Source organism: Dermochelys coriacea, chromosome 6 (assembly GCF_009764565.3).
Source record: "Dermochelys coriacea isolate rDerCor1 chromosome 6, rDerCor1.pri.v4, whole genome shotgun sequence".
NCBI lineage: Eukaryota > Metazoa > Chordata > Testudines > Dermochelyidae > Dermochelys > Dermochelys coriacea.
In genome coordinates, this window is record NC_050073.1 from 84899865 (window position 1) to 84917275 (window position 17411).

At 46.3% G+C, this 17411-nt stretch overlaps 2 protein-coding genes across 18 annotated transcripts in view; one reads left to right on the forward strand and one right to left on the reverse strand.

The window, feature by feature from the left end:
- FBXO33 (F-box protein 33) overlaps positions 1-1108 on the reverse strand; it is a 55025-nt gene extending 53917 nt beyond the window's left edge. For 7 of the 9 annotated variants that reach the window (XR_005293388.2, XR_005293387.2, XR_005293390.2 and 4 more), the window contains exon 1: positions 599-1108. Coding sequence is in view for 2 of the 9 variants with exons in the window: in XM_038404389.2 (XP_038260317.1) it covers positions 599-1092 (494 nt within the window). In the remaining 7 variants the exon portion in view is untranslated. The remainder of the gene's footprint in view (positions 1-598) is intronic. The other 2 variants (XM_038404389.2, XM_043516140.1) reach the window with 2 other exon arrangements.
- Positions 1109-1206: 98 nt separating this feature from the next.
- Positions 1207-17411, forward strand: part of ZNF410 (zinc finger protein 410) — a 40165-nt gene continuing 23960 nt past the window's right edge. For 2 of the 9 annotated variants that reach the window (XM_043516142.1, XM_038404391.2), the window contains exons 1-5: positions 6847-8180; positions 9794-9981; positions 15908-16043; positions 16247-16465; positions 16757-16948. In XM_043516142.1, the coding sequence (XP_043372077.1) occupies positions 9949-9981; positions 15908-16043; positions 16247-16465; positions 16757-16948 (580 nt within the window). In that variant the 5' untranslated portion in view covers positions 6847-8180; positions 9794-9948. The other 7 variants (XM_043516141.1, XM_038404394.2, XM_038404392.2 and 4 more) reach the window with 7 other exon arrangements.

Consider the following 17411-nt stretch of genomic DNA (forward strand, 5'->3'; position numbering starts at 1 on the left):
CAAAGCACGGTTCCTATGAACATGGAACGTGATGTGTGAATTAGCTATCAGTTTGCAGATGCTTCACAATTTATCTTCACGAAGCATCAGCACATACAGTCCATGACCTATTCCTCATTGCCACCTCCATTATGCCCTTTATTTTAAAATATGCACAGGTAAATCTAATTTGCTTCCAGGATTTGCTTGAATACACTTTCTGTAAGCAGTTTTACTAAACAAACTCTTTCCCCCAACCCTTCCTTCTCTGTTTAGAGCAAGATGTTTCTACTAACCTTTCCCAGGAAAGAGGCCGAGGCCGGGCGGATGGGCTGGAGAAAGGGGCCCACCCGAAGGGAGCCCCCCCCCCCACTCCCAAGAAAGGGCAGGGCAGGAGGCAATCCCGCCAGGGGAGGGGCCGGGCTGGGGAAAAGGACCGGGCAAGAGGGGATCCCCCACAGGGGAGGGAGTCAGGTGGGCGGGTTAGGGGAAGGGGCCGGGCAAGGGGACTAGGTCCAAGCGGGCTGGAAGGAGCTGGGCCTAAAAGGTCTCCCCCCACCCCGGATGGCTCCCTCCACCCAGGGAGCGGGCCAGGCCGGGCGGGAGAGCCCCGCGGTACCTGTTATTGCGGACGCTGCTCAGCACGCACAGCACCAACTCCAGGTAGGTCCTCAGCAGGTCCAGCCAGCGGGGGCAGAGCGGCGTCTCCCCCTCGGCCGCGGCCGCCGCCCCCTCGCAGACCCCGCCGCCGCCGCCGCCGGGGTAGTTGTCGGCGGCGAACTGGACGCGCAACTCCCGCACGAACCAGCCGCACTTGCGCATGAGGAAGTCGAGGCGCGGCCGCTCGGCGGGGGAGACGCGGAGGCTGAGGCGCAGCCGGGGCCACAGGGCCGGGTAGAAGAGGCACTCCCGCCAGTGCGAGCAGGCGGCCGAGGCCCGCAGCCGGTCCGGGCCCGCCAGGAACGAGAAGATGTGAACCACCAGCTCGCTGGGCAGGGAGCCGGCGCCCACCGCCTCCCCGCACACCGCCATGCCTGGCGCCGGCCCGAGCCCCGCTGCTGCAGCCCCAGGCCGCGGCCTCGCCTCCGCCTCCTGCGACAAAAACAACAACATCAATGACTAGGCGGAGGGGGCGGGGGCTGGCCGGGACTCGGCTACTGCTGGGGCAAACCACCGCACCCGGCCGCGGGGGAGAAATGGATCCTGCCAATTAACTCGTAGAGGGGGATGGCACTTCGTCTAGACCCAGCTCTGCGGATTGCGGATGCTACCACTGACCTAGGAGGGGGGAGGAAGGAACCTCCCACCTCACTCAAAGAGGGAAATGGAACCTACCTCTGGACTGAGCTGTGGGGGAGATGGAACATACCACCAAGCCCACCTGTGGGGTGTGGGGCAGGCTAACTCCCTCCAGAATCAGGTCTTGAGGAGAGAGATCAACAGATTTGCACAGTTCACTATGGACCTGCATGCCAGCGAGAACAACCAGGGCCGATGGCATCACAGCAGGCATCGGACAGTCACATTCTCAGGTCTGGCTCACTCAATCCTGCAAATCCATGAATCTCTGGGGCAGCCCCACAGGCAATGGCGGGTAGGGTTAAGGTGTGAACCCCTTTGCACATCGAAGGAGAGCATGGTGTTCATCCAGGAGAGATGGTGGAAGAGCATGCAATGCTGCTTTTGAATATAGTGAGGGATTGAAGGAAGGCCCGATATCTGTGAGGTTATGGCATTTTGCACAAAATTGAACCACTTTATACCCAAGATTTGGTGCTGACAGAGCATATAGAATGCATCTAACTGCTCCAAGTCTACTTGTGAGAGGGTCCAGGTTTCTGACCCATCTAGCAATACAGGTGGAACACAGGTTTGTTAGAACCTAAAGTTTGTCTCAGTGCAGACATTTTTGCTCCCATAAGCAAGACTTGGACTTTGTGCAGGAAGTGTCAAGACCAATTCATTGGAGGATACCAGGTTTACTGCAACCATTTGTACTCTGCTTGCAGCCTAGTTAGGTGCTTGACTGCACATGCACCAGGAGTTCTAGTGGTCCAGCTCCAAAATTGTGGACCTTAGTCTTTTGCATGAGATGTTCAACCCCATAGTGTGTGGGAAGCATCTTGGAAACCTTGAAAGACAGGGCTGAAATTCTCTTGCGTCACCACAAGCCGGGCAACACCATCGTCATAGTCTTGGTCAGTGAACGCTTTTTGATCAAACTTGATTCTGACGTTTGGTGTGGCAAGTCCGAATGTCCAGTCAAAAGCTTGACAGAACAGTGCCAGGGCGTTGTGAAAATTGTGCACCAGATTTATCAGAACATCTGGGATGCCAGCTCTTTTCAGTGTGAGCCAAAGTGCTGACCTGTCAGCCAAATAAAAAGCTATTTTGATGTTGCTATATGCCACAAGAAGTGGGCCAAAAGAAGTCTGGATCAGTGCAGCTCAGCCAGAAGCTGAAGGGTAAAGACAGAATCCACTGTCAAGTGCCCAGCAGTGAAACCTGATTGCTGTGGATAATGTTGCCTTTTAAGAAGAGGCTGCATCCTACCAAGCAGAACATTAACAAAGATCTTTCCAGAGACAGATAGCAATGAGATCAGCCTATAATTGCAACACTCAGTGCAAGATCCTTTACCTTTGTACAGGAACACTATGATGCCACAGTGGTAGCCTGCCTGATGCACACACTTTTAAGAACTGATGTGGGGGTCAGTGCTCACTTGTTCCAGCTTGGGTGGAATGCCATCAAGTCTAGAAGAGGGAGAAAGGGGATTACAAAGTCATAGGGTGCAGGAAGGTGAGTGGGTAAAGAAGCTGTCATCACACTCATATTGGAGAGACGGGAACTACAATAGAACTCATAAAGGGGAATGGAATCTTTCTTCTGCATGAAGAACCTTACCTCTGACATTTTCTAGCTTTTAGGTGCTAGACTTTGCAGACTTACCATTCTTTTAACATAGCTGTTTGCGTCATTTACACATTTATGTTGCCCAATTACACCCAAAACTGAGTGTATCAAGTACTACTAGCTCACTGATCCCAGAAACAGAACTCAAAATATATCTCCTAACCATCTTCTTAATCCACACAATCGTCAATGGCCTGCCAGGAGGGGAGAGGGAACTCTCAGTACTTGGCTGTTTATCCTGAAATGTAGGTTCTGGAGGAGATGTGGCTGAGTCTCTTATTTTATCTGGATTGTAGGGGGAACCACCAGAGGGACAGATCTTCCTGTAGAAGAAAGATGTCAGATATGGGACTCCCAATATGAATAATTAATGTCTCATTGAGTATTGGAGGTATTCCATGTATTCACAGGAAAGACTTGGAGCCACATAAACTGCTCAGCCAGGCACCAGCTCTTCCTGCTGCTCACAATGCAGATTCTCCAACAGATGGGGGTCCTCAGTTCCCTAGCCAGTGAAGTGGTAGGAGGGTGGACAGCTCTGGAGCAGGATAAGAGTGGATTCTCTCTCTGCTTTTACCAGAAGGGAAACTGTGCTCTCATGCACTCCCGCTTACTTTAATATCTGCTCAACAACTCTAGATTGCTGGGTTGATGTCAAGCCACAGGTCTTTGTAAGGTTACTTATTAATTGACCGAAATGTCAGTCTTGGTGTAATAGTATCTTGATGTAATAGTATTAAAGCAGAAAGCTTTATGAACTTGTTATCTTAGCTCTTTAGCCTGCTGGGCTGATGTGAAGGCAAAGGTGTGTCTGAGGTTACTGAGTGGGATGCTGGTTACTAGTGTGTTGGCATAATGTCAAAGGATAGGCTGTTGTGTAGCCACTTACTCAGCAACTCTAGTTTACTAAGATGATGTTAAGACTCAGGCTATTTAACTGAACACCTCCAGCTTGCTGGTCTGATGTGAAGGGGCAGGTCTCTGGGAGGTAAGGTCACTGGCTCAAAAGCTACTGCTTGATGGGCTGATATCAAGGCTAGGACATCTGTGATATCACTGGGTCAGCATCTCTAGCTTCGTCCATGTCTGTTGAGGCACATTCCTTGGTAAGATAACTGTCCCAGTCCCTCTAGCTGTCTAGTATATCAAGGCAGAGGACCCTCTAAAGTTACTGACTCAGCATCTGTAACTTGCTGGTCTGATGTTAAAGCACTGCCTCAGCTCCACTGATTGACTGGGCTGATTTTGGGGCAGAGGCTTCTAAGAGGGTTACTGACTTAGCAACTACAGATTGCTGGAATGATGACAGGTGAAAAGCTCTGTGAGGCTCTAGCACAGTATATTTAGCTCACTTGAAATTAGTAGACATGCCTTTGTGAGGTTACTGATTCATTTCCTATAGCTCACTGGTCTGGTGTCAAGATAGATTGTTTTTGCTAAACCAGTGAAATCACACTTCTAGCATGTTGATCTGATGTCAAGGCACAGGTCTCCGCAAGATCATTAACTCAGCATGTAAAGCTTGCTGATAAGGCTCAGCCTCTTTGAGATTAAGTAACAGAGGGGTAGCCACGTTAGTCTGGATCTGTAAAAGCGGCAAAGAGTCCTGTGGCAGCTTATAGACTAACAGACGTATTGGAGCATAAGCTTTCGTGGGTGAATACCCACTTGGTCGGATGCATGTAGTCAAAATTTCCAGAGGCAGGTATAAATATGCAAGCAAGAATCAGGCTAGGGATAAAGAGGTTAGTTCAATCAGGGAGGATGAGGCCCTCTTCTAGCAGTTGAGGTGTGAACATCAAGGGAGGAGAAACTGCTTTTGTAGTTGCATTCACAGTCTTTGTTTAATCCTGAGCTGATGGTGTCAAATTTGCAAAAGAACGAAAGCTCAGCAGTTTCTCTTTGAAGTCTGGTCCTGAAGTTTTTTTGATGCAGGATGGCTACCTTTAAATCTGCTATTGTGTGTCCAGGGAGGTTGAAGTGTTCTCCTACAGGTTTTTGTATATTGCCATTCCTAATATCTGATTTGTGTCCATTTATCCTTTTACGTAGGGACTGTCCAGTTTGGCCAATGTACATAGCAGAGGGGCATTGCTGGCACATGTTGGCGTATATTACATTGGTGGATGTGCAGGTGAATGAACCGGTGATGGTGTGGCTGATCTGGTTAGGTCCTGTGATGGTGACACTGGTTTAGATATGTGGGCAGAGTTGGCATCGAGGTTTGTTGCATGGATTGGTTCCTGAGTCAGAGTTACTATGGTGTGGCGTGTAGTTGCTGGTGAGAATATGCTTCAGGTTGGCGGGTTGTCTGTGGGCGAGGACTGGCTTGCCTCCCAAGGCCTGTGAAAGTGAGGGATTGTTGTCCAGGATGGGTTGTAGATCATTGATGATGTGTTGGAGAGGTTTTAGCTGAGGACTGTATGTGATGGCCAATCTTTGAGATTGTTAGTTCTGCAGCTTTAGCATGCTGAGCTAGTGTCAAGGCTGCAAGGGTCATTGTTTCATAAACTCTGTATAACTGGCCTAATGGTAATATGCAGGTTTCAATGAGGTTTCATATTCAGTAGCTCTACTTTGCTGGGCAAAAGCTAAGTTACGAGCCTTTGCAAGGTTATCTGCTCATCCACTCTAGCTGTGTAGGGCTGTATGAAGACATGTGCATTTGTGAGTTCACTGGCTCAATAACCCTAACTTGGTGAGCTGCTGTGAAACCATAGATCTCTGAGATTGCTCATTGCGAGTACTGGCTCAGCACTATTGGTTAAGGCCAATCAAAACAGGAATGGGAGCACAACAATTTGTGGTTTCATGTGTATTAATATATGGTGAAATGACATTCCATCATAAAAGATGATGTATTGTATGATGAGAGGAAAAATGGTCCAGTGATTAGTGTACCAGCCTGGGCTTCAGGAGACCCAGTTTCAATTCTCTACCTTGTTGCAGTCTTCCTGTGACACCTTGGACAGTTTCTCATCTGTAAAACAGGGATAATAGTACTTCCCTTCCTCCCAGCAATGTGGTGAGGATTAATATATTAAGGACTGTGGTGCATATCAAGTAGGGTAGGAAAGGAATCAGTACCTGCTAAACACAAAAATGTATCCTACTGGAAAGGAGGGATAGTGGGAAGCAACAGGCTTTCTTTGCCCAATAGAGGGGGAGTCCTCAACAGAAACAGATCTTCCTTTAGTAGAAAGGAGGCATACAGGAGACTTCCAGCTTGGACAGTTCTCCCATCAGGCACTGGTGCTAGTGGTATTACTATTCATTATTTGTATTACCTTAGTGCTTAGGAGCCCGAGTCATAAACCAGGCCTTTGTACTACGTGCTGTACAAACACAGAAAACGAAAGCCCCTGCCCCAAGGATCTTGCAATCTAAGTATAAGAGATAGCACAAGGATACAAACAGAATGGGGAGTACAAAGAAACAATGAGATAATATTGGCGGCAGGCAGCAGTCACTGGTACTGACAAGACTGCTTGGAGCAGTATAAACTTATGAAAAAGGCACCAGCACTATTTTGGATGGCCTGAAGGGGAGCAAGTTGAGTAACAGGGAGAGATTGCTAGCACAGAAGACAGACTGGGTGTGGGGTGGCAGAATAGAAGAGACTAGGTTTTGGGTCCTTCAGTGTTTCTAGCACATGTGAGTTTATCATGCATCTTGTGATATTGGGTGACTTTCTTAAAGCCTCTGCTTCTGGAGTCACATGATTATATGACAGGTTACAGAGTAGCAGCCGTGTTAGTCTGTATTCGCAAAAAGAAAAGGAGTACTTGTGGCACCTTAGAGACTAACAAATTTATTTGAGCGTAAGTTTTCGTGAGCTACAGCTCACTTCATCGGATGCATCCAGTGAAGTGAGCTGTAGCTCACAAAAGCTTACGCTCAAATAAATTTGTTAGTCTCTAAGGTGCCACAAGTACTCCTTTTCTTTTTGTGATAATATGAGAATCTAAGCTTTACTTTAAACAAAACAAACCACCCAACCCCATAGCGTCTGGCCCTCCTGGTTACAGAGAAAAACTGGAAGATGGCAGCTCTAAAGAACAATTTAAATAAAAGAACCCATGTTGTATTATTAGTTAACAGCTCATGATTTTGGGGGCTGGGACTCATGACTATTGTACACTGAAGCAGGTTGGGACACTGCCTGACAGGCTGGTGAAAGAGTGCTGGGCCAGGATTGGCAGCAGAGCTCCTGGGTCCAGGCCGCCCATTTCCCAGGCCATGTGGAGCGGGAGGGATCTGGGCCGGGCTGCCTGAACCAGGCTGAGAAGGTGGCCGCAGAACCCAGGCTGGCCCCAAATAGGGTTGCCAGGCGTCCGGTTTTCAACCAGAATGCTCAGTTGAAAAGGGTCTCTGGCAGGGCTGTTAAAAGTCTGGACGGTGGTGCAGCGGGGCTAAGGCAGACTTTCTGCCTGCCCTGGCTTTTTGTGGCTCCCAGAAGTGGCCAGCATATCTGGCTCCTAGGTACAGAGGTGGCCACCACAGGCTGCCCTCACCCTGAGCGCCGGCTCTGCAGCTTCCTGGCCAACGGGAGCTGTGGGGGCAGGGCCTGTGGCAGTGTGAAGAGCTCCCCCACCACCCCTCTAGCTCCAATGCCAGCCACTTCCAGGAGCTGCCTAAAGTAAGTGCTGCCTGGAGCAAACCCCCTGCCCCAGCCCTGAGCCCTCTCCCAGAGCCACACCCCCTCCCATACTCCAACCCCAGCCCAGAGCCCCCGCCTGCACCCCCAGTGAGAGTCCTCCCCCCCTGTGAGAGTCCTCACCCCCTTTTGCACCCTGCTCCCCTCCCCCCCCAGCCTGGTGAAAATGAATGAGCCAGAGGGAGGGGGAATGGAATGAGCGGGAGCAGGGCCTGCGTGTTTGGATTTCTGCAATCAGAAAACTGGCAACCCTAGAGCAGAGGGGCAGGGAGACTGCAGAGGCGGGAGCAGGGCTAAGGGCCCCAGAAACACTGGCATGCTTGGGGCGGGTTCCGGGTCACGGGGGCGATGTGATCCCCCTGTAGGAGGAGAGGGGGCTGGCGCAGCGCCAGAGCAACGGGGCTCTAGGGCCCCATCCGCAGACTAGGCTCCCCTTCTCCCGCCCGGGTGGAAACCGGAACCGGATGTGGTGTCCCGGCCCGGGCGGTGCCCGTAACCGCTCGAGCCGCCTGGGTCATGGAGTTGAGGCCTTCGGCAGCCTGGAAAATCGCCCAGACCATAGAGCTGCTGAACGCCTGGGCATTTCCGGCTTGGTCTGACGTCACATCCGTGCGGTTCTGAGATGCCGGTAAGAATTGTGGGGGGAGTCAGAAAGGGGGGGGGGGGTTCCGAATTGGGGTGCGCGCGGATCAGTCCCTTCCCCAGGGCTCTGCTGCTTCCCCGAACCCGGGGGATCGCGCGGGGCGGTTCTGGCCCCTCCCCTTTCTCGGGGGCTGGAGCCCTCCCCCGGGGGACTGAAGCTGGGGAGGGGGCTCAGAGGGGAACACGTCCGGCAGGCAACCGCGCTGAGGGGGGAGCCTGCCCCGATGGGGGCGGGGTGGGAGCGCGTGTGTGCCACGCGCCCCCCATTCCCGCCCACACAACTGTGCCTTTGGGTCTTGGGGCCTCCCTCGGTTCCGTCCGGCCCGGTCCCCGGCCTGGCCTCGGGCTATCCCGGCCCGTCGTGGCCTACCTGTCTGTCTTCACGGCGTTGGCTTGTTTCGCCCACCAGCTGCTCTGGGCAGCGCCCGCAGACACCGTGTGAGGCTGGCTGTGGTGCTGGCGTGTGTAACACTGATGCCAGGAAGGGTCATATTGAAATCTCAGACCGCTTTGGAAGGGCTGCAGGGCCGCACTAGGGACCCGGGCTTCTTCGCTCCTGTAACGTAACCAGTGCAACTTGGTTGGTTCCTGCATCCCTTAGGTAGTAGCTTATTTCGCTGGGTGTGGTGGCCACTGACCAATGAATGACCCAGCCAAGTCTGCAGTTTGAAAGGCAAAGGGGGTCTTAGAACATGAACTAAGTACCAGGAGTCCCCTTAAAGTTTTAATCCCTGTCTTTATTTTATGATTGATTACTTACTACGTTCAGTCAGTGGGCTTGTCACTGTACAGTTAGTACAAGACATGGCCTCTGCCAATAGCATCCTATGTCTGGACAGACAACCCATGGGGAGTCCTACAGGAGGGCTCTATCATAATTTTTGTGCTGATCTGACCTGGAATGAGAACTTGTGTTTTTTCAGATTATTACATTTTTTAGGACTTGCAAGAAGCTGTGATATTGATGGAGCAGGAGAACTGGATATAATATTTTCTTGCTGATTCCTGTCACTAGTAACTGAGCACTTTCCAGAAATGGGAACAAAAATATATATCTAGCTTCCTTCCTAATTTGTGGAAAAAAATGACATGGTTAATTTATAGATGCAGTATGTATGAGAACTAAGGTGAAATTAAATCAAAAGATATCTGTGAACATCAGGGACTTTTTGACAATCAGAAAAGAGATGACTTTTTGGGAACAGGTTAGCAGAGCTTTCTTGATTATGGATCCTTGGCTATGGAATTTCATTCCACCGACAATCTGAATAAGCCCAGATGTTTGCAACAACCCCTGAAGAATGGCTTGGCAATGCTTCTCTGTAGATAAGCAACAGAAAGTACTGCTTTTTTAATTCTTTGTAGTCTTAAATTATATAATAGAAGGGAGGCATAGAGACTAGTTTTTTTAAATTGAATTTGTCTTTAGACTGTTTTGTTAGCATTCTGATACCGTTGTGATAGTACTATAAACACCAAGATGAGTATAAAACAGAACCTCAAGAAACTGGAGAGACCATCCATATTGACAGGGATTTTGTACTCCTTAACAATACCCGTACTCAGCTGCTTACACTTCCATTCTTTTATTTGTTTTAGGTTAAATTGAATATCTGCCTCGCACAGCTTCTTGCAGGAAGACTGCACTGCTTAAAGGCTAGGAGACTATGAGAATCATCAGAGGGGACTGTTCACTCTGAATTCTAAACTTGTGCCTTGCCCAGAACAGCTGCAGGAATCGGAAACTTGAATCAATGTTATCGGATGAGTTAGAATCCAAACCAGAGGTAAGCAGCTCAGAACTGGGTTCAGTTCCTGACTTGTTTTCTGTTTTATGGTCCAACTCTTAAGTTCAGCAGAAGATGCAGTTTGCTATGTAGACGGTAATTCCTCAAAACTACCTAAACATAGCAGATAATGATAGCACTCCCTATATTTAAGATTGCAGAATATTTTCTCTTTTCACCTTTTCAGTGGTTTATAATATTGTAAAATATTGACTTTTTGGATTGTTTTTTAGTTTGAGCAAAGTCTCATCAGCCATTTTTGAATAAAATAACAGTGGCTGAGAAAATATATTTTCCCGTTTTTTGTTTGTTTTGTTTTGTTTTTGTTATTTTTTAATCCTTGTACCAACTTCTTTCCCTCCTACCAGAGTGACACTACTAAATTCTGGGAATTTGGGTTATTCCAGAAGTTCCCAAATCTTTGTTCAGAATGCTGGCTGGTCACATGGTGCTTGTGGCTCCCCTTTCGTTTCAGCTTCAAAATTGCATTAAAAGAAACTAAAAAGGCATTACATATCTTCTTAATGTGACTTTTCCATGCAATCAATCTCTGTAATTGTCCCAGGGATATCATGTGATTGTGAATGGGAAGGGAGGTGTCCCTGAGACTATTTCTCTGTTAAGATGTGACAACTTTATGAAAATGTTTGACTGTCCTTGGATTGTTTGTGGTGGAGTTGGGAGGGGGTCAATTTGATAATGTTTGGGAGGAAGGATTTTTAAAAAAAACCATTGTGGTGTTTAAGATTATCTCTTTGAAAATGTTTGTAATAAGGAAGATTTGATATTCTTACCAGTGCTTGCTGCTTTTATCCTATTGGTTTTGCATACTGGTTTGATATCATTATGCTGGGGAAAACTAAAAGACTCCCTCTTCTAGAAGAGACTTTCTGCTGTTGCTTTTGGCCACATCTAATACCCTAACATTACTACATGTAGATGGATGGTTTGAGCCAAAGCCACCTTGAAGGAGGAAATCTTTTTTTAAAGTATCTCTAGTAATAAGCCAGGCCACATTTCATTATATTAATATATATATTTCATGGCAAGGCAGTTTGCAGTAGGGGTATGGATATAATTTAATATTTCATATTTATATCTTAAAAAAAACATCCCAGTAACTTTGAATGACTAAGCTATCAAGATGTGCAAGTCTGTTAACCATACCCTGTTGTTGAATCTTGTCTTAAACTAAAAAGTAAGATCTCAGGACAGGGAATATCTGTTAATATTTGTTTATAGAGCACTTGGCAAAATGGTCCCCAATTTTGATTGAGGCATCTGGATGTTATTATAACTAATGAGAATTGATGATCTTTTAAATTTGGTTTTGTATTCTGGCCCAGTTCATCTTGCATATGGCCATCTGAGTGCCATATAAATTATCTTCATAATATCTTAGAGAGTTAGGGAGGTGGAGGAACTGAGCACAGATAAATTAGGACCTGAAATTTCAAGGGTCCGCTAATTTTGGGTGTAATATAATTCTCAATTTAAGATGCCTAGGACCTAATTTTGTAGAGGTTTAAAAGACTGGCAGCTCCCATTGACTTCATTTGGATTTGTGAGTGCTCAGCACTTCTGAAAATCAAGCTCAGAGTGTGTAATTTTGGGTACGCAGGAAATGAGGCACACACGAGAGCGAGTACTGACACAGTTTCAGGGTAACTGCACCTGTATTTTCCCCTGCCCCCACTCCAGGAGCAGCCAGACTGGTCTTCATCCATCGCCTGTCTCTGGATAGGGACCCATGTCCCATTCCCTTCTGACCAAGGGTTTTAAGGCTACACAGCTCCCTGCCTTACACTGTAATATCTCCAATAAGCCAGTCTGCCTGAAGGCCAGAACCTTGCTTTGCTTTCTCTCTGAGGGCTATGAATATATGTATTGCCAGCAGTTGCAAGTTACCACACAGCTCTTTCTGAGCAAGCAATTTTATTCTTAAGGTAAAAGCATTGCAAAGAAAACGTAATAAAAACAATAAGCAGATTTAAACACAATAACCATATCAGGAGTCATCCATCAGTCTCCTGGGGCTCAAATAGGCCAAAGACATTCCAGCCTTTCCACACGGGTTGGGGCCCCATTGGACAGAAGGTTGTGTTCATTTGCCGGATTCAAAAGAATTCCACAAGTCAGTTCAAGCTCATTCTTTTATGTCAAAAACCATTTCTTTGCTTCATAATGTCTGGAAAACCCACCCTGAACCAGTATATGCAAACTGCCTTGGGGGTGGAACTTCTCTTGAGTTGTTTAGTCTCAGTTACTCGCCTTAATTGTCCCCCACAGTTTTTAGGTCCTGTAAGAGCTATGGTAACCCATCCTCATGGAGCAGAACACCATCGTATATAAACTATTTATAAGCTTTCAGCAATATGGTGCCCAAAGATATTACATGGGGTTGCTATATCTATCACAATTACCTCTGTTAATTAGTCTATATAGTGACATACTCACCATCTCATAGTAAGTCTGAGTTAGAGGCAGTGATGGAAGCCAGCTTTATTGGTCCTCTTATCATGCAACCATTATTTCTCTGTCTGCAGCCCTCTGTCTCATTTATAAGTTGTAGAAGTTGAAAGGTGTGTAATGAGGGAGAACTACAGATAGCCAGCTTTAGTCACTGAGCTGTATGTGAACATATAATTAAAGGCTATATCACAATAAAGGTAAAGTTCTCTTAAGATTTCTTTTGGAATTTTATCTTTTTAATTTAAAAGGACATAGAAATTCCATCATATATATTTATTTATTAGACAGCAGTAGAATTCTGAGGGTCTGGATTCTAGTCCTGGCTCTGTGGTCTAATGGACAGAGCACGGAACTGAAGGATAAGACTCCTGAGTGGTATATTTTTAATGATTCTCGTTCATATGTGGATTTCAAAGTATTTTGTGAATTCAAGCAGGAGTAGCTCCATTTTACGGACCCCTAGGGCCAACCACATAGATTTGGCATATTCTTTCTGAGGCAGAATGTCTTAAGTGGATGACATCTGAGTTCTCTTTGTAGATCTGCCAAAAATGACCTTGTGCAGCCTCTCTGGTCCCCAGGAATTTATCCTCATGTTTTCTTAGGTGTAAGGTTTTGATGCCTAGCTTGATAATAAGGGTTGAGTAGTGCTCAGAATTATTGTGAGTCACTGGAAAAGGTTGGCCTGGAATTAATGATCTCCTGGCTCCTAGCCCACTATTTCTTCTGTAGGTCAAAAGGGTATTTTGTTTTGCAGGCGGAATGTGACAATCGTGAGAGGATCAATTTTTTCTGTCTGTATCCTGGAAGTAAAACTCTGCTTTCACTTTGGAATGTCAGAGGTTTAGAGGGGCCTAGGAACATGCCCAGTGTAGTGTGGCAAGAGTTTGAACTTTGAGATTTTGTGGTGAAAAGAGAATGAGTAAACAATGTACAAATTATACAGCTCAGAATTTGGACAAATCTGGGCAGATTTTCAGAGGGACAATGCACTTCTCTGACTTCACCATTAGTTTCTTGTCAAATTTTTTGGTTTCTGCTCCAAACCCTTGACATGCTAGGGTTATCCCAAAAATATTTGTTATATTGACAGAGCTCCCTACCGTTTTACTTCCTACATTCTTGAAAGGCTGATCCTTTTTGGTTTAAAAATAATTGTTGTTAAATCAACTTGAGCCAGAGATTAAACATGGAAAATTTTGGATTGAAAGGTTAGAGCATGACAGTGATAAGGGACAGAAAATGAGGGTTGTAATGGCAAGTAATATGCAGCTTTAATAATGGACATCACTACTACCTATAAGAAAAGGAGTACTTGTGGCACCTTAGAGACTAACAAATTTATTAGAGCATAAGCTTTCGTGAGCTACAGCTCACTTCATCGGATGCATTTGGTGGAAAAAACAGAGGAGAGATTTATATACACACACACACAGAGAACATGAAACAATGGGTTTATCATACACACTGTAAGGAGAGTGATCACTTAAGATAAGCCATCACCCACAGCAGGGGGGGAAAGGAGGAAAACCTTCCATGGTGACAAGCAGGTAGGCTAATTCCAGCAGTTAACAAGAATATCAGAGGAACAGTGGGGGGTGGGGTGGGGGGGAGAAATACCATGGGGAAATAGTTTTACTTTGTGTAATGACTCATCCATTCCCAGTCTCTATTCAAGCCTAAGTTAATTGTATCCAGTTTGCAAATTAATTCCAATTCAGCAGTCTCTCGTTGGAGTCTGTTTTTGAAGCTTTTTTGTTGAAGTATAGCCACTCTTAGGTCTGTGATCGAGTGACCAGAGAGATTGAAGTGTTCTCCAACTGGTTTTTGAATGTTATAATTCTTGACGTCTGATTTGTGTCCATTCATTCTTTTACGTAGAGACTGTCCAGTTTGGCCAATGTACATGGCAGAGGGGCATTGCTGGCCCATGATGGCATATATCACATTGGTAGATGCGCAGGTGAACGAGCCTCTGATAATGTGGCTGATGTGATTAGGCCCTATGATGGTATCCCCTGAATAGATATGTGGACAGAGTTGGCAACGGGCTTTGTTGCAAGGATAGGTTCCTGGGTTAGTGGTTCTGTTGTGTGGTGTGTGGTTGCTGGTGAGTATTTGCTTCAGATTGGGGGGCTGTCTGTAAGCAAGGACTGGTCTATCTCCCAAGATCTGAGAGAGCGATGGCTCGTCCTTCAGGATAGGTTGTAGATCCTTGATGATGCGTTGGAGAGGTTTTAGTTGGGGGCTGAAGGTGACCTCAGCCTGGACCAGTCCACACAAGAGATCCACTTCCTGGACACTACGGTGCTAATAAGCAATGGTCACATAAACACCACCCTATATCGGAAACCTACTGACCGCTATTCCTACCTACATGCCTCTAGCTTTCATCCAGATCATACCACTCGATCCATTGTCTACAGCCAAGCGCTACGATATAACCGCATTTGCTCCAACCCCTCAGACAGAGACAAACACCTACAAGATCTCTATCATGCATTCCTACAACTACAATACCCACCTGCTGAAGTGAAGAAACAGATTGACAGAGCCAGAAGAGTACCCAGAAGTCACCTACTATAGGACAGGCCCAACAAAGAAAACAAGAGAACGCCACTAGCCATCACCTTCAGCCCCCAACTAAAACCTCTCCAACGCATCATCAAGGATCTACAACCTATCCTGAAGGACGAGCCATCGCTCTCTCAGATCTTGGGAGATAGACCAGTCCTTGCTTACAGACAGGGAATGGATGAGTCATTACACAAAGTAAAACTATTTCCCCATGGTATTTCTCCCCCCCACCCCACCCCCCACTGTTCCTCTGATATTCTTGTTAACTGCTGGAATTAGCCTACCTGCTTGTCACCATGGAAGGTTTTCCTCCTTTCCCCCCCCTGCTGTGGGTGATGGCTTATCTTAAGTGATCACTCTCCTTACAGTGTGTATGATAAACCCATTGTTTCATGTTCTCTGTGTGTGTGTATATAAATCTCTCCTCTGTTTTTTCCACCAAATGCATCCGATGAAGTGAGCTGTAGCTCACGAAAGCTTATGCTCTAATAAATGTGTTAGTCTCTAAGGTGCCACAAGTACTCCTTTTCTTTTTGCGAATACAGACTAACACGGCTGCTACTCTGAAAACTACTACCTATAGTGAGCTAGGCTCTCTTATTGAATTTCTAAAGAAAAATCAAGATTATCAATCTCATGAAATAATTAGGGATGTCATGTATAAATGCTAATATTTTCAATTATGGGCTCAATCTAGTTCCCACTGAAGAAAGTGGGAAGACTTCCATGGACTTCCAGGAATGTTGGGTTGGGTTCTGTGTGTATTACAAGGTAGAGGAAGCCTAACTCAATGTCTTTTATCTCCTCATTGGAACCTTGTGCTATAAACAGATTTGCTCACTGCTGAATCCTATTTTCAAGATCCTCTCTTTTTCAGCTGCTGGTTCAGTTTGTTCAGAACACATCTATTCCACTGGGGCGGGGACTGGTGGAATCAGAACCTAAAGGCATCACCTGTCTCTCCCTCCTTCCTGTTACTGAGACCTCAGAATGCAACAGACTGATGTTGCCAGGTAAAATCTATGGTACAGGTTTGTATGGGAGTGCTATTTATATAGCTGTCTCTACTGTGCTACTGCAGCATGTTCTCCCTACTTCTTGCTGAGAAGGGATCCTGGTGGTGGAGGAGGGATAGGTTCAGAAGAGTTATTAGGACTTTTTCATTAATGGTGGAGCTTTGCTACGTAGAGGTCTGTGATCTCATTCTCTTCACTAGGTGATTCTCCAAGTCACACTAACTCCTCCAAAGATGTTCCTTCATCTGCTGTCTTGAGAAGCCTTCAGGTAAATGTAGGCCCTGACGGCGAGGAGACAAGGGCACAAACAGTACAGAAACCACCTGAGCTCCTGTCAAGTCCAGAGCCTTCCAGTTTATTGCAAGACCTCCAGCCCAGTGACAGCACTTCCTTTATTCTCCTCAACCTAACAAGAGCAGGTAATTCCCCTTCTTGTTGTCATCTGGCTGGATCTGTGTCAGACAGTAGAATGTGGGAGATACAAATGCATCTTTATCCCAGCTGCTTATGATGGGGAAATATGAAATTTTCTGGGTATTGGTGGATATTATTCAGGAGCATGTAACCGTCAGCAGCTTTCCACAATACAGAAATCAGTGGAGACTTAGTGCAGATATTATGTCTGTACCCTGGATATTAGATTCTGAGAAGCAAGAGAGTCCCCTCTCATTGACTATCTTTCTGTCTCATGGAGCTGCCATCTCTTACAGGCCTGGGCTGTCCAGCAGAGCACCTGGTATTTGTTCAGGATGAAGCAGAGGATTCTGGGAATGACTTTCTCTCCCATGATAGCACCGACAGCAGTACCCCCTGGTTTCTACGAGTGCAGGAATTGGCCCATGACAGTTTGATTGCTGCCACTCGAGCACAGCTCGCAAAGAATGCCAAAGCAAGCAATAATGGTAGGCAATGTCCTGTTACTATCTTAAAGATTTAACCTTCCGTTAAAGGCAACTAGCTGTAGCTTTAGTTGTGTATCCTATCTGATTGCAGGATAGTTTCTAAATAGACAAAATCATTATAGTGGCATTGTTAGCATCTCTATAGTTAAGGCTGTATTGAGGCTTTCTGTTAAAGCAAGGTTTCAGTATCTCTTAGGACTGAAAATATACAGATTTAATTTTCTAAGAAAATATGTTCAATAGTTTGAGTTCAAAGGAGTTCTTCAACTGTAATACCTACCCTGAAGGTATCTCCCCAAAATCTTCTGTGGTGAAGACTGTTGCAAGACAGTCATTTAATTTCTTTGCAATGTCCTTACCTCCTTAATTGCTTCCTTCATTCCCTGGTAATGCAGTAGACCCACTAATTCTCTTGCAGGCTTCCTGCTTCTGATCTGCTTAAAGAATCTTTTGTTTCTTTTTG